Source organism: Nicotiana tabacum, chromosome 19, assembly GCF_000715075.1.
Source record: "Nicotiana tabacum cultivar K326 chromosome 19, ASM71507v2, whole genome shotgun sequence".
Classification (NCBI taxonomy): Eukaryota; Viridiplantae; Streptophyta; class Magnoliopsida; order Solanales; family Solanaceae; genus Nicotiana; species Nicotiana tabacum.
In genome coordinates this window covers 135326393-135347871 of record NC_134098.1, presented here as the reverse complement: position 1 = coordinate 135347871, position 21479 = coordinate 135326393, and the positions used below count along the sequence as shown (strand labels likewise).

Sequence of the window (21479 nt, the reverse complement as noted above, 5' to 3'; positions counted from 1 at the left end):
GGTATAATGGGAAGTAGGGTTATGGTTTCTTGTTTTGTTGGTATGATTAGGGGAATCCTTCACTTAAAGTAAAGAGAGATGGAGAAACTTCAAATTCTGTGTTTGAACAGTTTAGGTTTTTATGTAAAGTTTCTTTGAACAAAAACAAAACATCCCTATAATAGCCCCTATAGTCTGTTCCCCCACCCCTTTCAGGATTTCATTACCATTTTAAATTAACCTCATAGGAAAGGAAAATCAATCTCTTTTCCTCTCTGACAAACATACTCGATTTAAACTAACTCAACCTGATAAACAACAGGAAGGATCTGGACAAAAGAAAAATAATATATGGAGCATATTGTATTGACTCGAACTGTTCAGTTGGTTTAAAATACCATAACATAATGTTAAAGTCGTAAAATGATGGAAGCTCCAAATATTATATTGATATTGTCTGCAAGTGAATTTAGTTTAATTATACACTGATACTATAAAGTACTACTATATTACACAATCAGGTCACTTAAGCATCTAAATCTGCATAATAAGCACTTGATTGGTAATCTGATTAGTTATGCTAAGATTTAAGTTACTAGGAGAATTGGTTTTGTAGTCCTTTACAAAATTATTTTTAGTTTTATGTATTTTTTTTATAAGAGATCTTCATTTTTATAAATAACAGATCTTAAAATAACACACAAGAGATTTAAAAATGTTATTTTCTTCCATTCAAATTGTAATTAGCCGCAATAGATCATTTCCTCATAAGTGCCTCAAATGGGTACTCAAGTTCATTTTAACCAGGTTACCATTTAATGTTCGTGCCTCATAAGTGACCTGATTATATATGTAAAGATTTTTTTTGACGGTTAATGCATAGAATATAAACTCAATATGATATCAAATTACTGCTTTATCGTGTCATTGTAAATAATTCAAATTGTTTTGCGAGTTTACTTTTAACATGTACTCATATACAAATACGTACGCGAACAAAAATTGGTATAAGCTGAATAAATCACTATGTTAATTAACTTCGATTCTATCGAATTTCGTCGGGAAAAGGAGTGTTATAAATTGATTGATGGAGTGAAGAGCGTTGCGTTACATCAAGTGATAATAAATGGAGAGACAGCATCCAAATGCTGAAGGTAATAAGCAGAGACCAGCTTTAATGGTTATGTTATTTATTGCACCACTATTTAATTCTAGTCTTTTGCCATGTTACGAGGAGGAAGGAGCCACAGCTAGTAATGTCTGAATGAATGAAAGACTGACTTGTTACTTTTTTTTTCTTTCTTTTTTTTCCCTTTGTGTGTGTGTTTTGACGAGAGTGGGCTGTTCTAGTGGTAAGCACCCTTCACTTCCAACCAAGAGGTTGTGAGTTCGAGTCAACCCAAGAGCAAGGTGGAGAGTTCCTGGAGGAAGGAAGCCAAGGGTCTATCGAAATTAGCCTCTCTACCCCATGGTAGGGATAAGATCTGCGTATATACTACCCTCCCCAGACCCCACTAGTGAGATTATACTGGGTCCCCAGACCCCACTAGTGAGATTATACTGGGTTGTTGTTGTTGTTGTTGTGTATGTTGGGATATGTTACCGCTTGTTGATATTTGCCCCTTATTTTTGTTTCCCTTTAGCCAGGTTTTTCGGAAACATCATCTCTATCTTTACAAGGTAAGAATAAGATTTGTATACGCACTAACTTCTCCAATCTCTTGTAGGGTTATACTAGCTAGGTATGTCGTTTTTGTTATTGTTGTGTATGTGTTGTGGGTTTTGTGGGAGGGGGGGGGTGCTTGTGTAACTGATGAAATCAGTAACTGTCTTAATTTAATGGCTAAATATGGGGTTGTTGGATTGGAGGCATTGAATTAGAGCATTGAAGATGATGATATTTTAAGGAGAGGTCACTCTTTTCGAGTTTTTGAAAAGAGAAAAAGATTCGGTTGACATAGGTTTTAGCGAATAAAAACACGCTTTTATTTGTTGAGATAAATGTCTGTGATGTACTGAAACCAACATTTACATGATATATGAGTAAAGCTGGATTCTCATAATGTTAATTTGAAGACTAGGGTTCTTAGGCAAAGCATATATTATAAAAATGGTTTTTACTACTGCACAAAAATATGAAGACGACTAAGAACATATGAACAATATATAATATGGAAGTGGTTTCTCATGCGCGTTAACGATCAGAAGTTCCTTTGTAAAAATGTTAATATATGTGAATATAACTATCCAGACTATCTTGAATTCTTGATATTAAAATATGTTTTACATATCTATAATGAGTTCAGTAAGCTTCATTATGCGTGATTCATATAAAATTCAACCACTTCTGTTATTAAACTTCCAATTTTTCTCTTTCTTTTTCTGGGTGTAACTTATCACTCCCTTTATCTTGTCTATTGTATAACATACCAAAAGTAATGGTTAAGATTAAGAGTTTTCAATTGTTAAAATGTGTCAAAGTTTTTAGTAGACGAAAAAAAGAATTATTGTCACATAAAACGAAATGGAGCGAAAACTTGTTTTTGCTTATATTACCACTTTCGAACTCAACCGAAGTAAGATACTTTATGAAGAGAAATCTGTAATATGGCCAAATTTTCATGACATAATATCCATTATAACAAATTTGTAGATCATGACATTTGCCATGACATAATATCCATTATTAGGCCAAGGATTTCTTGCTATAAATAGAGGAGTTTCTCCTCATTTGCAAACACACCAATTCAAGAGCTTTTCACTCTTGTCTTTCTTTCTCCTCCTTTATTTCATTATAGAGTATTTTGTAAGAGAGTGAGTGTTGGGGAATACTTGTGTGAACCCTTTCTTTGGAGTGATCTTGTGAGGTTATTCTCTTGGGGTATTTGGGATTAATTAGAGTATTTACTCTAATTTTGTACTCTTGTTGGTATAGTGAAATTGCTCATCTCCGCTTGTGGACGTAGGTCACCTTGACCGAACCACGTTAAATTTGTGTCTTCTTTATATTCTTTAATTGCCGTTATTATCAACTTCCATTGTCTTTGTTATTGTCATTATACCGTTGTTTGGCTAAATTTCGCACTACCCGGATTCCCGATCCTAACAAATTGGTATCAGAGCCAGATCTAACCGGGTTATTTTAAATAGCCAAAATGACTCTAACAAAGTCTTATATTGAGAAATTTGACCGAAGTGCAAATTTCAAAATGTGGCAATTAAAGATGGAAGCTATCCTAATTCAGGATGGCTTAGATTTGGCACTGCAAGGAAAGGAGAAGATGCAGGATAAAATGACGGACGAGGAGTTTGCCGTCATAGACAAAAAGGCAAAAGCAGGTATTATTTTAAATCTTTCAAATGAGGTTTTGCGTGAAGTTGTAGCAGAAAGCTCAGCCAAAGGCATATGGGAAAAACTTAAAACTATATATATGAAAAGAACAGTAGAAAACAGGTTTTACCTAAAGCAAAAACTCTACACTTTTCGTATGGCTGAAGGTACCTCTATACTTACTCATCTTGATACTTTTGATTCTCTTCTTATGGATTTAAGTAACACAGATGCTGAAATCAAAGATGAGGATCAAGCTGTGTTATTGCTTGTTTCCTTACCCCAGTCGTTTAAACATATAAGAGATACTATGCTTTATCGAAAGGATAATATCTCTTATAAAGATATCAAATCTATTTTGAAATCAAAAGAACAAATAGATAGAGATATTACTGGGGAAACTAGTGGGAACCAAGGGGAAGGCTTATTCATAAGAGGTAGATCCAATAAGAAAGATTCAAGTAGTGAGAAACCTAAATCAAGGTCAAAATCCAGATACAAAAACGTCATGTGCAAATATTGTCATAAGAAAGGTCATATTATTTCTGAATGCTTTAAATTGAAAAACAAAGAAAAGCATATAGAAAAGAAAAATGAGCACAAAAATACTGACACTGCCGAAGCAAGTGTAGCTGCTGATGAGACTGAGGGAACTATTTTTTTAGCAACTAATAATAGTTTCAAATCTAACAATGAGTGGATTTTAGATTCGGGTTGTTCTTATCATATGTGTCCCAGTCGAGATTTATTTACCACATATGAATCTATTGGAGGTGGAGTTGTCTTGATGGGCAACAATGCTGCCTGCAAAGTTATTGGAAAAGGTACAGTCCGAATCAAAATGCACGATGGTGTGGTGAGAACTCTCACCGATATTAGACATGTTCCTGACTTGAAGAAAAATCTCTTCTCTTTGGGCACTCTAGAATCTCTTGGGTGCAAGTACACAGGTGAAGGTGGAGTTCTGAAAATTTCTCATGGTGCTCTTGTGATCATGAAAGCACGCAGATCTGGTACGTTGTATACTCTTTTGGGATCTACTGTTACAGGTGCTGCTGCAGTTTCAATATCAGATAAATCAGATTCTGACATCACCAAATTGTGGCATATGCGATTAGGGTATATGAGTGAAAAAGTTCTTTCCATCCTCAATAAAAGAGGTCTCTTATGTGGCCAAAGTACCGGAAATATGGAGTTCTGTGAACATTGTGTGTTCGGGAAGTAGAAAAGAGTCAGCTTCAAATCTCCAGCGATTCATAGAACAAAAGGTACGTTGGATTACATTCATTCAGATCTTTGGGGTCCTTCACGTACCCCAACAAAAAGGTGGTGCCAGGTATATGTTAACTTTCATTGATGATTATTCAAGGAAAGTTTGGATTTATTTCCTGAAAAATAAAAGTGACGTTTTCTTAAATTTTAAACAATGAAAAGTTTTGATTGAGAAGCAAACAGGAAAACAGGTTAAGCGGCTTAGAACAGATAATGGCTTGGAATTTTGTAATGATGAATTCAACGAATTTTGCAAGAATGAAGGAATTGCTCGACATCGAACTGTGAGAATGATACCTCAGCAAAATGGTGTGGCAGAAAGGATGAATAGAACTCTTTTGGAAAGGGCTCGTTGCATGATTTCAAATGCTGGGTTGACAAATGCCTTTTGGACAGAAGCTATCTCTACAGCTTGTTATATTGTCAACCGAGCTCCTTCTGCACCTTTGAACTTTAAGACTCCAGAGGAAATGTGGTCAGGTACTCCTGCTAATTATTCTGATTTAAAGATATTTGGTTGCCCTATATACATGCATGTAAATGATGGAAAATTAGAGCCAAGGGCTAAAAAGTGCATTTTCCTTGGGTATGTATCTGGGGTGAAAGGATACCGACTATGGTATCCTGATCCCACGACACCAAAATTTATAATTAGCAGAGATGTAACCTTTGATGAATCCTCTATGTTACATTCTAGAAAAGAGTCTTCTAGTTCTTGTAATACAGATAAAGGAAAGAGTACACAGAACCAGGTGGAGATTGAGATTGGCATTCCTTCTAAGCCAAGCTCATCAACTTTGGAGTAAAATACAGTTGAAATTCCTGAAGTTGAGACAGAAGCTGAAATTCCTGAAGTTGAGACTCCTGAAGTTGAACCAGAAGAAGAGGAGTATTCTATAGCCAAATATAGACCAAGAAGAGAAGGTAAACAACCATTAAGGTTTGGAGATTATGTTGTATTTGCTTTTTCAGTTGCACAGAAAACTGAAGAAATTGGAGAACCATCAAAATATTCAGAAGCAGTTTCTGGTGCTGACTCAGCCAAGTGGTTGATTGCAATGAATGAAGAAATTGAGTCTCTCCACAAGAATGGTACTTGGTCTCTTGTGAAGCCTCCATCAGGAAAAAGAATTGTTGGTTGCAAATGGGTCTTCAAGAAAAAGGATGGCATTCCAGGGGTTGAAGATGCGAGGTATAAGGCACGATTAGTTGCAAAGGGCTATAGTCAGGTACAAGGAGTTGATTTTAATGATATTTTCTCACATGTTGTTAAACATAACTCTATTCGTGTCTTGCTTGCCTTAGTTGCCATGTATGATTTGGAATTAGAACAACTTTATGTTAAGACAACTTTCTTACATGGCGAACTTGAGGAACAAATATACATGCATCAACCCGAAGGATTTGAAATTGAAGGAAAAGAAGATCATGTTTGCTTGTTGAAGAAATCCTTGTACGAATTAAAGCAGTCTCCAAGGCAATGGTATAAAAGGTTTGATTCCTTTATGTTGGGTCATGGTTATTCGAGGAGCATGTATGATAGTTGTGTTTACTTCCGGAAGTTAAATGATGGTTCATTTGTGTACCTATTATTATATGTTGATGACATGCTCATTGCTGCTAAGGATTTAACAGAAATTCACAATTTGAAAAGTCAGCTGAAAAGTGAATTTGAGATGAAAGATTTGGGAGCAGCTAAGAAAATCCTTGGCATGGAGATCAAAAGAGATTGAAAAGCCAACAGGCTATTTCTGACCCAGAAGAAGTACTTGGAGAAAGTCTTGGAGAGGTTTGGCATGAAAGATGCTAAACCAGTTAGTACCCCTCTTGCTACTCATTTTAAGTTGTCAGCTGCTCAGTTCCCGCAGTCAGAGGAAGAAGAGAGGTACATGGCACAGGTTCCTTATTCCAGTGCAGTCGGCAGTATTATGTATGCAATGGTTTGTACACGTCCAGACATTTCACAAGCAGTGAGCGTGGTAAGCCGGTATATGGCTTGCCCTGGTAAAGCACATTGGCATGCTGTGAAATGGATTCTCAGATACTTGCGAGGTACTTCAAACACATGTTTGGAGTTTGGGAGAAATACTAACACTTTGGTTGGTTTTGTAGACTCAGATTATGCAGGTGATCTTGACAAAAGAAGATCACTGACAGGCTATGTATTTTGCATCGGGGGTTGCGCTATTAGTTGAAAAGCTACATTACAACATGTAGTAGCTTTATCTACTACCGAAGCAGAATATATGGCAGTGACCGAGGCGATCAAAGAAGTTTTATGGTTGAAGGGTCTATTTGCGGAACTCAGTTTACACCAAGGTGGTATTACCATTTTCTGTGATAGTCAAAGTGTCATTCACTTGACTAAAGATCAAATGTATCATGAGAGGACGAAGCACATTAATATAAAGTATTATTTCATCCGAGAAACCATTGCTGAAAGAAAAGTCTCTGTTCAGAAGATCAACACTAGAGGCAATCCTGCTGACATGTTCACAAAACCTCTTCCAGTATCCAAGTTCAAGCTTTGCCTGAACTTGATTAGCATTTATGAAGAATGATTATGGAATTGGGGTTTTTGCGGAGAAGGTGGAGCAAATTTACTATAAGCCGAAATTAGGCCAAGGTGGAGATTTGTAATATGGCCAAATTTTCATGACATTTGCCATGACATAATATCCATTATAACAAATTTGTGGATCATGACATTTGCCATGACATAATATCCATTATTAGGCCAAGGATTTCTTGCTATAAATAGAGGAGTTTCTCCTCATTTGCAAACACACCAATTCAAGAGCTTTTCACTCTTGTCTTTCTTTCTCCTCCTTTATTTCATTATAGAGTATTTTGTAATAGAGTGAGTGTTGGGAAACACTTGTGTGAACCCTTTCTTTGGAGTGATCTTGTGAGGTTATTCTCTTGGGGTATTTGGGATTAATTAGAGTATTTACTCTAATTTTGTACTTTCTTTTGTACTCTTGTTGGTATAGTGAAATTGCTCATCTCCGCTTGTGGACGTAGGTCACCTTGACCGAACCACGTTAAATTTGTGTCTTCTTTATATTCTTTAATTGCTGTTATTATCAACTTCCATTGTTTTTGTTATTGTCATTATACCGTTGTTTGGCTAAATTCCGCACTACCCGGATTCCCGATCCTAACAAAACCTAAAGAAAATGGCGAACTTGATTGGAGAATACCACATTATAAGTAATCATAATGATGCTAAATGCTCGTTTTGTATGTCTTTGGAAATCTCTCTTGATACAAACATCTGATCTTTATTACATGGGCTGGAGCCTTTAGAACTTAATTAAGAGAACCTCCCCTTTACAGGAGCCAATTTTATGACAACGCGCTAATTGTGTGCAGATCAGCTGATACATTAACAAATTCTTACTCTCTAGAATTACCCATCTATGATTGTTTAATCATGAGGCACACAGTTCTCTTGGCAATTAGCACCCGGCTGGTGGCGCATCGAGCTTTTTAGCTAGCGTCCATCGGCAGTAACTACTACGCAATTTAATAATAACATACTCCACTTTTTACAATGTCATAATTTTGTTAGAGTTGAACTTTTTGTCATTGGTTAGCTGTTTGGGGGGGGGGGGGGGGGAGAAAGAGAAGATATATGAGGGAGAAGGCACGTATAATCTTTGGTGTAACAGAACTGATGAAGAAATAAAAGAAAAGATAGGATATCATTATCACTATCCTATCAAAACAGTTAATTTTCGACAGAGAAAGTTAATAAATGTTCTGTTAGAATCCCAATCATCTCTTCAATTTGTAAGATCAAGGAAACGCTCTTCGTTTGAAATAGAGTAAATTAGAATCTATCATCCACAACGAAACTGGAAGATTTGAAGCTCAAAGCTCAAATCTTTAAGACGAATTTAATTAAAACAGAAGAGACTTTTTTAGCTACAAAACTGTTGCTACTGTACAGAAAAACTATGTAGTACATTAAGTGGGACGGAATAAAACACTGAGTGGTGATAAAATTGCTTTCACTGAATCATGAAAAGCTTCTTTTCCATCTAGCTCTAATCAAGAAACCAGAGGGCCTCAGCAGGACAGAAGAAATATTTGCAAGTTTAACGAGTTTTCATGGCTCAACGGGGAACACTTTCTCCAAGAAATTGATGAAACGTTTCGAGTAAAGCTTGGGTTCAATTACAGAGACCGACATAGGATCAAATTGCAACGATTTGTAGGTATGCTCCAATTTCTTTTTCATGTTGTATTCCTGCAGTATATCAATTATTCCGAGATATAGAACAACATCATATACCTCAAAAAGTTCAACTTGTACTGAAGCTGCCTCATCCTGCATGAGTTTTTGGTTTGCTTGGGCTGGCATGTTTACACCTAATTGTACCCTTAACCTGGAAAAAACTGAGAGCTGTTAGACATAAAGTGAATTCAGCTTGACAGAAAATAACATGACAATGGCTCTTCTAATTCCTGAATGAAACTGATGAAGGTCCATGAAAAAACATGGCATGCTCGGGAAATGTTTTTTCACTCAATCACACCAAAATGTAGTGCATTTTTACTAGGACATCTGGGATTCAAAGATCAAGTAAACAAAGAGTAGAACATTTTTGAGCATTTTTCACTCGATCACACCAAACATGGCATGCTTGGAAAAAGCCGGTCATCCCTGTCTGTCTTTCGTTCCTTTCTACACTTTTTTGATAGAACCGTTTTTTCTACATTTAATTTGAGGTGTTTTGCAATATTTATTTAAGCACACGATAGTCCCTTTATCAATCATATCAATAGGATAAATCCTAACATCATAATGCAGCATGGTGCGAAACCAACATGGTGGTTTCCTTGAAGTCAGAATTCTGCTATGCAGTACAAGCTAGCCAGAAAGACTGACGGTCACATAGCCCATCTGCTGCTCTTCTTTCTATTCTCCATCACTTACCCTGAATAAATAGACAGACTAAAAATTCAAAGAAAGGTTTTGAGGTCTGACTCCTTCCTCTATAATTTCTTGTTGCATGGGTTTTTTATTCTAGTGACTCTCCCAGAGATTATAATATGGTCTTCTCTCCCCTTTTTGCCATCATCCCTCTTCGTATTTTTTAACCTATCCTATGTTCCTGACTTCCTGCTATTATCCTGTATTTTTTCCAATCATTTGTCCACCTTTCTCTCTGTACAATTCCCTGTCTTCTTGTTTCTAACATTCAACTGCAGCTTAAAACTTTCATGGTGGATTTTCTCCCTATCTCGTATTACTGACCTTTTCCATTTCTAGACAAGTAACATATAAATTCTCAAGAATTTCTCTGCTTATCTCTATTTTCTTCCTAAGAAATCTGTTTGGGTTTCTCTTATCTGTTGCAACTTCTCTGAGAAAACCCTACTGCTTGTAAATTATGTTTTAGTTAGATGTGCTACGACAGTCCACTAATTTTGAGAAGGCTGAAGTAAATCCATGCTTAGTGAAAAAAAGGTTGTCAGCGTACTTCTGATGATGGAAAGCATTTGTGTCAGCTCTAAACAGAGGATAAGAAGCAGATCAGGTTACCTTCCAGTACCCGGGACAAGAAGATCAACCTCCTTGTCACCAACGGACATGGCTCTCAGAGTACTTCCTCTTATATGAGGACCTGGCGTAGTGCTGACAGAACTGGGTTCATGAGTTACCAAAATCAAACCCCTTGGTGGAATTGAGAGCTCCCCCTGAAATATCCCACCTTAATTGAGTGGAATAAGAAGTCAATAAGCATTAGTCTAACGAGAAAAAAATTAGATGTCATCAAGCATAAAGAAGGAAGATTTCAGAAGAAAAGCTAATCACCATTGTCGCTGATGCCCGACCTCTCAAGATAAATAGATAAACAAATAAGAAACGACATGCATTAAAAGAGGACAAATATTGAGTGAAATAAGAAGACAATGAGCATTGGTGTAAGTAGAGAAAAGAAAAAGATGTTATCAAGCATAAAGAAGGAAGATTTCAGAATGAAAGCTAATAACCACCGTCGCTGACCCCCAGCCTCTCAAGATAAATAATAAACAAATAAATGAGAAACGACATGCGTGAAAAGAAGGAAAATAGGAACTGACCCAGAGAATAGAGTAGCAACAATTCATACAGGCTTGCTAATGTACTGTTACGGAAGTTTTAGAACGCAAGAAGTGAAGCTTCCTAAGTAATGCCAGAAGTACAACTATTTTAAGTGATCGGCCATTTACAAGATAACAGAAGTCTATTTGCAGGAGCCTTGGGGGTATGCTCGTCGAGTTGAATGGAGCCCCATCCATAAGAAAGGATATGGATGACAGAAAAAAGGCAGAATACATAATTTACCACCATAACTATGGACCAAATCCCTCTGACATACCTTTTGTTTTTTAGAAAGGTAACATGAATATTCATCAGTGCCAAATTGGCACTTGGCTGTCATATTTACAAATACAAAAGGCCATTTTCATCTTACAAGGCTTCAAAAAGTTCAAAAAAAGTTTCTAAATCCTCTACATAATTCTCTTTACAGCAGAAGAGAAAGGACAAAAAAGCATTTCGTCTTGATTTTCTGTATAGAGCAAGAACTGTCTTCAAAACACCTAACGTTCCGTTCTTGCCATACAGTCCACCAAATGCATGGAGGAACCATATTCTACCATTTCTTCTGTCTGATACTACCTGCTGCATTCTTCCAGCTCCCAACAGATCCTTTGTATCTCTAGGCATTACAAATTTGATCCCAGCCAAGGACAAAAACAACCTTTCCATTTGACCACTGGAATTATTTTACACACTCAACCTTTTCAAAGTGTAGCTAAGACACACATCTTCGGTGTTTGACCACATTCTCCTAACAAGTGTGTTTCACGCACCAATCATGTTGTGACACGTGTTTTTTGTTAAAAGAAAAACCACTTAAAAGATACTCTATCTTCTTCATCTTCTCAAACAAAGACCGGCGCCGAGAATCGCGAGTCGCCGGAAAATTCCTCTCACCTTTTTTTATTACAATATCCAGCAGTCCCTCTGTTTTTAACCACCGAAAACTAAACTCAAAATAAACACAAGAAAGAACCTTCAATCTTTCACTCAAAAATACCAAATTTCTGTAACCCAAAACCTTAAAACTATGAACTCCTTTTCTTAACAATTTCATACCCTAACAGAAAGATCCATCACCATAGCTCATTTTCCTTCTCCAAATATACTCTTTAAACACTCCACTCACCAGTAAGACCCATCACCATAATTCCTTCGATCATCTACATACAAATCCGTCTCTTCAACTCTTAATTTTCCCCACACAAAAAGCACTGTAAATTTGAGCCACACCAACCTTTATCTCCAGATATGAGTCGTTGGGATCAATTAGAAAGGGGATGGAGGGTACTGGAGAAGAAGACTAAAGGGGAGGGTCTGTGAAAGTGAAGAAGAGGGCTTAGGGAAAAGGAAGGCACAGGGGGTTTCAAGGGAAGAATGGTGGGGGACGATGGGGTAAGGGAATGGTGGGGGACGATGGAGTGGGGGAAGAAGCCATTATATTTTTTAAAAACTAAAATAAAAGAGAATAAAACTTGGACCAATTTGGGACATGTGGCGCTTAAATAAGACCTCAGATACGAGTTTTTTACTTATTCATGCACCCCTTTTGCGTTTAATCTACCTGGTCAAAAGTGGTATGTCTTAGCTACACTTTGGAAAGGTTGAGTGTGTAAAATGATTCTTGTGGTCAAAAGGTGGGTAAGAGGGATTTGGTCCATAGTTCCAACGGTAAACTATGTATTATGCCTCGAAAAAATAGAGAGGTACAACCAAACTTAATGACCACAAAATGACGGTGACGTGTTAATTTTAAGATGTATTAACCTTATTCCCTTATTATAGCAATTAACAACCAAGAAAGAAAAAGAAAACACACTGGAATCAGAAATACTTTTCAGCTTGAGGTAACACCATAATAAAGATTAAACCAAACAATAAGCTTATGAAGAGATTTTACCTTCATGCTCAGGATTAGTTTCTACATTGTTTTGAGAATCAGGTGGCTGTAAAAGAGATATCAGATTCTCAGGAGCTCTAAAATGTAACCCCAATAGAAGGCTATAGTCTATAATGTTCTGAGATTCTAAAAATCTGCAGTCCAAAGATAATTGTCTGCAAAAAGAAAAAGAGAGCGCCTTACTAAACCAAAAAAATAGTAATAATAACAATAATAATAATAAGAGAGAGAGAGAGAGCGCAATAACTATAGTTTAAAAAAGGACAACCTGAGAGTGGTGGTGAACTTTCTGTAACCAACAAAACAGGAATTAAGGAAAAGAAATGAACAGTCCTAAATAAAATTATCCATGGCATTCACTATAACCATAAAAGGGAAGAAAGAAAAAGAAAAAAGCGAAGATAAATTAGGACATGTATAAGACACTTGCTGGGAGCCAGAAATTCTTTTTTCTTTTAGATCATACTAATAAAAGTATCTAGTCATTCGCGAATTACTACTGGCGTTCAAGTAATCAAATTGGTAAATATGAGATCCATATTATGTACACAGCCAATGATAATTACTGAAGCTACGAGCAACAAGATTAAAAAACTTACAACAGATAGCTTTCTCTCCCTCCCTCCCGATCCACACACACACACACACACACATACATATATATATATATATATATATATATATATATATATATATATATATATATATATATATATATATATATATGCATATGTGTGTGTGTGTATGTATGCATGCACACATACATATACACATAGAGACGTATATATATAAGGCATGTTGCATAATTTCTGACGTTTTATATTAAGTTTTAAACATACTCAAGGCAACAGCATATTTGGCTACCTATAGATATTCAATCAATCGACTACTGCCTCAATCCCAGTGGCATAGCCAGAAATTTTGTTAAGGTTGTTCAAACTTTGAATAAGCAAATAAAAATAAAAATTCCTATGAGTGAGTGCACCGACATTTTTTTTTCAATGAGTGAGTACACCGAACTATATTTTATTTTTTTAAATCGAGATTCATTTACAAGTAGTCAGTCATTTGAAGGGTAAAACTAACATGTCTTGTGAATAAAAAAAAGGAAGGTACCAAACCAAGAAGTCAAGCTTAAACAAGTCATTATTTATCGAGTTTCGAATTGTGCGTTACTAGTACTAGGAGATTTCTCGATTATTAAAAAAAAGAAAGTGAGTCATTATTAGTGGTTTAGTGTTTTTCAAAATATATGTTACCGAAATCACTTTTTGACTTACTACCATGAAAATTAAATTTGCAGCCTAAAATTATTTTATAACTCAGCTTGAAATTTTCCTTTTTGATTTTTACTGTAAAGGAAAGCAAGAATAGAGGAAGGGTAGAGAGCAAAGAGAGAGAAAGCAAGAGGGAGAGAGACACTCAGAAAATTGTCAGCAAGGGGGTGGGATCAAAATTCAAACATTTTGTTCTGTACTTCCCCTTTGATTTTTTACTGTAAAAGAAATTAAAGTTGTAGCTCATTTTGAAGAGGAGAGAGAGATAGTTGGGTTCAAGCGTTTTTGTGTATGTTGGGCTCAAACGTTTCTGGGTCAAACATTTTTAGTCTATTTTTTGAAGAGGAGAGAAAATTCACATTCGCTTGTTCCTTAAAAAGAGCTTTTTAAAAAGGACTGGGTCAAATGTTTTTTAGTCTATTTTCGAAGAGGAGAGAAAATTCCCATTTGCTTGTTCCTTAAAAAGAGATTTCTAAAAAGGAGTAAATAAATATAGCAGTTGAAGGGGAGCCTTGAAGCAACGGTAAATTTTGTCTCCGTGCACCGGCTTCCATTTTTAAATAAATGTAGCAGCTGAGGATCGAACTCCAAACAACCTGGTCGCTTTGCACATCCTTCACCGCTGGACCATCTATATCAGTTGTTTTAAGGGTGTACAAGCTTTATTATATATACAAACAAATGTAATATTTGATGTTTATACACTGTATAGTTATCACTGTAGCTCTGCCACTGCTCAATGCCAAATAAAGCTAGAGTTAGCTATAAGAATCCTATGTAACCATTCGGATCTGTTTGGATTTAAATTGTTGTTAATATGACTATAAGAAGATTACGGTGATTATGAACCTACTGCAATCCTCTTTCTTAACGTAGCCTATGGGTTGCGAACTAACTGGAGTTTAACTTCAGATATCCAACTTGTGAGAAAAAAATAAAAATCCATCATCCTCAGCAGATTAGTTTTGGTTTACAGTTGTAGTTTCAAATTACTTGCTCCATCTTCAAAAACTTCAGTAGTCAACCATTAAAGAGAAGAGACTACAATGAACTAGAATTTTTAACTCAAAATCGAAGGGGAAAACTAAACAAAGACTTACTTGAAAAGTGCCTCACGTAATAACTTGTCCATATGAAACTCATATTTCAAATCGAGGTCTTTTAATGTCGTCGCCTCATCAATACGATCTTTCTTTGTAAATCTCCCATGAGAAGAACCTTTCAAATCATAACGGCGATGTATTCTTAATTCCGTACAAAACATATTCCCCATGACTACAAAGCGTACCTGAGAATGAAATAAGTGAATACTCGACCTGAATGATGAGAAAAACTCATAGCAGCAAAGTACAGTAGGACTTATGCCTGATCACTAACCTTTTTTCCACGTTTCAATGATATCCTGTGCAGCCCAAAAACTTTTGTTATGAGTGTGTTGTCATGTTCCTTTACATGTCTATAGTAATCAGGAAGCATCTTGAGTAGAACCTACGTGATGGAAAGAGATCCCTGTTAACAACCTTTCAGTCCACTCTCAGTTTGTAATTGTTTCTGAGCAGAACAAATGGCACGGATTCATGATTACTTATCTCATTTATCAAATTCATCATAAGTACCACCTTCGGCATGGTAGTGAGAATAAAGAACATACATTAACCAGAATTAGCTGTAGTCTTGGCGGGTAAAAAACACTTTTCCAATTTTTTAGTTTCACCACTCATATGGCCTATCACACTGTAGAACGTGAAATTTGCACCGAAAACATCAATGATTCTATTTCTTGTTATTTATTTCATCTTTTTCCACAATGGTTTTAATTTTTAAAGGAAACCTTCCATAGCACATATGAGATAAAAAACAACTTTTACTGATCCCAGTAACTAAGTCAAACTCATTTACAGAAACTGAGTTTAAGGTCAAAGCAATCTACAGTTCTTTATCCACACTTAAGAAATGTTTGATTCAGGTGGTAAAATAGAAGCGGAAGGTATGGGTTGCCTTACACAAGAACTTTTTAAATTTGTCCAACACCGGATAGAACAGAAGAAGTATATCGCTTTTCCCTTTCCTGCTGTACTGAATAACCAGTTGATCGTCAATGCTACCTAGGAAGAGAACAGATAGTTTTCTCCCTCCTTTCCCCTCCCAAAAAATAAACATAGTGGTTATAGGTGAAACCAAAAAATGAGTAGGGTGGTGCCCTCCAACAACCCCCCCCCCCCCGGGCTCTTTTGTTTCTTCCTAGTCTATGTAGAGAATTTCTCAGGAGGTAGAATGAGGGAGGACTATGGAATAGGGAAAGAAACAGAAGAAAGGGAGCACATGTATTTAAAACAGAAAACAAGGTCTGACCTTGACTTTCCATAAAGAGTTGCATCTAATTTCAATGTAAAGGCAACATCTTGCTTAATTTTGAGTTAGCATGAAGATCAGTAGGCATGTAAATGTCGGCACAGCAAGGGAAGGAGAAAACCTAAAACAGTTTAGTATGTTTATTTTCTTGTGCAAACCTTGAGCTCAGACTTCTTTAACGTCTTGATCACAAATCTATCATCCCGAGAAAGATAGAAAAGGCTGCCACTCTTTCCAGGAGACGAAAGCTCTCTCAGACCATCATCACCACATATGGACATCATATACTCTGCCGCATCCAGCTTGAACAACTCTCTCAAATATCTGAACATGACATTTTATATAGTCAGACAAATGACTCAAACTCTACAGTAACTCATGTAGAGCAACAAGAACAGAGAAGTTTTAGGTTATAGGGTGAAAGAAAATTATGAATTTTCAAGGGTGGAAAATCCATACACTTCTAACATTTTTAGGCTCTGGAGGAAGGAAATTCAAGACCCATGGCACAGAATACACTATGCTAAATCATAGCTGAAGAGTCCTGGAAGCAACGTTCAGGATGAAACGATCCAGAAAGAGTGAACAGACAGCAGTAGAGCCTTTTAACCCATTGAGGGAAAACATTCATACCAAGAAAATTTTAACCAAACATTTTTACATGATCTCATCAATCAAGTAGAATAAGTCCCTAACCCCCTCCTAGCAGTTAAGCAAAGTAGTCAGTTCCCTATAAAAGAGCTATTACCGGTTTAATCCAAAATTGTGTTTTGCTCCCTCCAGAAGGTCCTCATAGATGGATAGTGTTAAAGAAACAACCAAGTGGCAGATATAAAATAAATGTGCAAGTACCTGAAAACCATAGGGCAATAGTCCTTCCAATAAAAATCGATGGAATGATGTGAAGGTGTAAATTGGGAACCCTTCCTGGGAAAGTACATTTTAATTCTAGCTTGATCTCCAAAATCTGACTGTCTCACTTCACGGATAGGCACAGGAGTGATCTTGCCAACAGAATACCTGTGATTCTGCCATATTAACAAATAGTTGTACGGTACCAAGTGGATTTTACCCCTCAAATTATGAATTAGAAAGGACATTGATATCCTTACCTGATACCAAGTTGCAAATTAAGCATCAGATAGTAGCTCTTACGGCCTTCTAGAAAGTACACACATGACCTCCTTTTTACTTCTTTTGCGTGAAACTTAATCCGTTGTTTACTTTTGCGAGATAGCCTACTAATATTTATAATCCTTTCTTTGATTAGGACTCCTTGCGTGTATTCTCTTTCATATGCCACAGAACCAGTTTCCAGAAAATCGCTTTTGTCATCAGAGCTTTGAGATAATACACTTGATGAATCACAGGCCAACATGTCTCTGCTGGAATCATCAAGGGCAACGTCTTCTCCCTGTGATGTAGTCCTCAGTGATATGCTCCCTGAGCCTTTCAGCAAACTATAGGAGAATCTCTCCGAAATACTACGGTTCACTTTCGGTTTCACAGACTCTGAAATAGTTGATGAAGTATGTGAGAGCTGCTTTTTCCTCTTCTGATCATGCCTATCACTGGTCTTCCTCAGAAAGCGATGCTTACTTCCAGCAGGATAAAACATTCCAAGTCCATCTTTTAGCCCTTTAGTCCACACCCCAAAGTAGTAACTTCCATCAGCAAATCGGTAACAGCCTGAACCATGTCTTAAACCATTCAACCAAAATCCATCAAAAAGATCTCCATCAAACCATTTCATAACACCTCTACCACACATTTTTCCATCTTTCCAGTTCCCAATATACATGTTTCCATTACTCCATGCATATCGACCGCTGCCTTCACGTACTCCCTCTTTCCAACAACCATCATAAACATCAGAATTCTGATACTGTTTTCTTCCTATCCCATGCTGGGTATTCATTCTCCAAACACCTCTGTATATTGAGCCATCAGACCCATTAAATATTCCAAAACCATGGAGGTAACCTCCAGAGAAATCACCCTCATATGAAGCTCCAGAAGGCCAAATAAGCCGTCCTTCTCCAGTCATTTTTCCTTCTTCCCAACAACCATCATAAACGGATCCATCTGACCAAGTATATTTACCTTTTCCATGAGGAAGAATCCCCTTGAAACTACCCACATAAGCATCTCCATTTGAGAAGACTTTTTCAGTAATGCTGCATATAGAATTAAGTAATTAAGTACTAATAAAAATCTATGTAGAAGACAGGCATAAAAGTTCAGGCTAAAAGAACCAGCATTGCTTATACATGGACGGATAAGGGCTCCAATGTGCAAGTACCTTCCACTGTCCTCCATGGCCTGTCGTAATCACCCGCAATCTGTTCAAAGTTCCTTAATTATGGTCAATGAACCCATCTAAGGAGCCTAGCCGTAAGTGAACTACTTTGGTGAGCAACTTCAATAATTTTTATACCTCAGTTAGCACATTGCCATGCAATAATAAGAACAATAGCATAAAAAGTATCCAATTCAAGTAGCATAAAGTGCACCTGTACCTCTAACCACTTCACAAATTTAGTTAACAGCAATCATTATTCAGCTGATATTTCTGTATGAATTAATTTTTTTTTGTTATTTGGATAAGCACTCTACAGAGTAAAGGTTTTAGGATAAATAGAATTGAGGCAAATAGATACACTACAAGTTTAGTCAGTATAAGAAGAGAAGTTGAGGTGAGACTAGAGTCACTAGACGAGATTGCAATGCCTAAATGCAAAACATTCTAGAAATCTAGGCTCTATTTTCTAAGAGAATGGTATGATAGATGAAAATGTAACATCTAAAATCAAAGTAGCATGGTTGAAATGGGGAACCAGAGTATTTTGCAACAAAAGCATACTTACCTAAGTGAAAGACAAGTCATGTATAACACATTTAAATCTAGAAAGCTTGTGATGCTTGGATCACATTGTTAATAGTAAAGATACACCATTTTATCGTACTTAGATCACATAGCTAATAGAAGGATATACCATTTTAAATCCAAGTCAGAATCCTTGAAACCTTTTATGCATATCCAGAGATTGGAGCCCTTAATCTTGAAACACAATGTATCATTTGGTAAGTTTTAACTAAAAGCTAGAAGCTATTACATAAGTGACGGACTCACATATTTAACTTCATTGTTCTATAACATTAGCCCATTGTATATAATTACTTTTCCATGAAAACCATACAGTTATTTTCCAGATACTTCAAGAACAACAGAATTTCATTTAGAAGATAATCTACAAAATAATATCAATATGGCAAATAATTTTTTTTGAAAAGGCAGATTCTCATGCCAGGACTGAAATTGCATTCGGCACCAGCGGTTCTGCAGAATAACCTAACAATAGACTACTACTCGTCAATCAACTTGTACACAAATCACTATGTAGAAATTGGAATCAACAACAACAACAACAACCCAGTATAATCCCACTAGTGGGGTCTGGGAAGGGTATTTTGTACGCAGACCTTACCCCTACCCTGGAGTAGAGAGGCTGTTTCCGATAGACCCTCGGCTCCCTCCCTCCAAGAACTCCCCACCTTGCTCTTGGGATGACTCGAACTCACAACCTCTTGGCTGGAAGTGGAGGGTGCTTACCACTAGAGCAACCCACTCTTGTCAATGTAGAAATTGGAATCAAACAGTACAATTTTGACAGCATTACGAACATATTTCTGCTCCTCATCTTCTCTCTATATGAACTTTCAGTCTAAATTTCCCTGCAAACTGACAATTATCTTAACAGTCGAAGCTAGTTGGCATCAAAATTAAAATCCTCAACAATAATATCTCTAACTGGCAGCTGAAAATGAGTGCAGAAACACAAACATTCAACTAATCCAACGAATTCATCAATAGACTCAACAAAAGGAACTACATAATTTACATTGAGAAAACACATCAACTTCGCATCATCTGATAACACAAAATAACTCGTCATTTAAATCAAAAATTGTCCATGATAAAAAATGAGCATCAAATATCGATTAACTCACCTCCAAATTGCACTGTATACACCGAACGATCGCCGAGCCCTAAAATCGTCAGCTACTAAAATTTAAAGTAAATTAAAAATATCAAATCGATAGCTACAGTGGAAAGCGATTTCGAATTGACACTTCAACTTCTTCCTTGAAATCTACCGCCAAAAGATTCACCACTTTCTCTCTCCAAATTAATCTCTTTCTCTCACTGTGACGTTACCTACAAGACTACAAAAGCTCTTCTATCAAAGCTTAGCCTTTCGGCATAGTTTTCTGTATATGACATGAAGAAATTTCTGTTTGTACTTTTTTGGATTTCAGTTTTACGGAAACACACACACTTACCTGAGAAAAGGCTACCGCGATAGGTATTTATACTGACGTGGGAAATGGGTTGCGTGGCGGCCGCATAAGTGACCAGTTACACGTGTTACGATCGTAGTGGTGAGCTACGGGGGATTAGTTTGGACGGAGTTGTAGCTGATTTGCTATTGTTGGCGTTAAACTGCTTGCCACGTAAAGTACAAAATAGTGGGAATTTGGGAATTAAAATATTTTCAAGAGAAGATATTTTAATTTGATTATTTAATGAGGGAATTGATTCCTCTTCCTCAACGAACAGCTCAGATGACTTGGAATTAATGGAATCTTTGGTTGCTCTATGTTGAGGTTCACACGAATTCGCGTGGAAATTTATTAATTACGTACGTGATTTTTTTTCGAATACTTTTTTTATTACTTATGTCAAAGCAAAATATGATACTAGTAATATTATTTTAAGTGTTAAATGAATTTTGTTGTTATTTTTAATTAGTTTTATGTATTGATCCTTGAACTCCCAATCTGCTTTTTCTTTTCTTTCTTTCTCTTTTTTTTTTTTTGGGGGGGGGGGGGTGTGGTGGTGGTTGGGGGAAAACTGAAGAGGAAGAGGAAGAGGAAGAGGGCGCAAAGGGATTAATTTTCATGCACAAACTATGATAACATAGCTAAATTAATATTAAATCCATTTTAACGAATATTATCTTTCTTGATCTCACTAAAAAGATATGGTCGTCCTTTGGAATATTGACTCTTTGAAATTCGTACATGTAACTTTTATTTTTTATTTTTCGTCTTCTGGCACAGATTTGTTGGATCGTGTTATAAAAGATTTAAATCCGTTTCTTTTCTGGCTCGTTTTATTTTATGACTCTGTCAAGTGAACCATTTGGAATGGCTTTAGACCGGTGGCGGAGCTATTTATATTGTATACTTAGATAAAAATTTTATTTT

General features: G+C 36.4%; 1 protein-coding gene across 5 annotated transcripts; it reads right to left on the bottom strand.

Moving 5' to 3' along the window:
- Positions 1–8374: 8374 nt before the first annotated feature.
- LOC107764399 (phosphatidylinositol 4-phosphate 5-kinase 8) lies at positions 8375–20556 on the bottom strand. 5 transcript variants are annotated; one of them, XM_075238671.1, is made up of 10 exons: positions 20220–20556; positions 18511–18627; positions 17321–18385; positions 17061–17228; positions 16367–16532; positions 15234–15344; positions 14957–15144; positions 12580–12734; positions 10137–10305; positions 8375–8976 (listed from the first exon to the last, which is right to left on the bottom strand). In XM_075238671.1, exons 2-10 carry the CDS (start codon positions 18525–18527, stop codon positions 8697–8699), a joined length of 2319 nt encoding a protein of 772 aa, XP_075094772.1. In that variant the 5' UTR covers positions 18528–18627; positions 20220–20556; the 3' UTR covers positions 8375–8696. The 5 variants fall into 5 exon arrangements, with proteins under 5 accessions (XP_075094772.1, XP_075094773.1, XP_075094774.1 ...); XM_075238672.1 differs by having other exon boundaries at positions 18511–18550; positions 20220–20554; XM_075238673.1 differs by having other exon boundaries at positions 18511–18596; positions 20220–20550.
- Between the last annotated feature and the right edge of the window lie 923 nt (positions 20557–21479).

What these genes read in the sequence shown, in the direction of transcription:
- LOC107764399 (XM_075238671.1), bottom strand. An exon ending in AATTTGCAACTTGGTATCAG is followed by an intron (nt 17,229 to 17,320) that starts GTAAGGATATCA and finishes GCAGAATCACAG; the next exon opens with GTATTCTGTTGGCAAGATCA. An exon ending in TTACGTGAGGCACTTTTCAA is followed by an intron (nt 12,735 to 14,956) that starts GTAAGTCTTTGT and finishes TTCTTTTTGCAG; the next exon opens with ACAATTATCTTTGGACTGCA.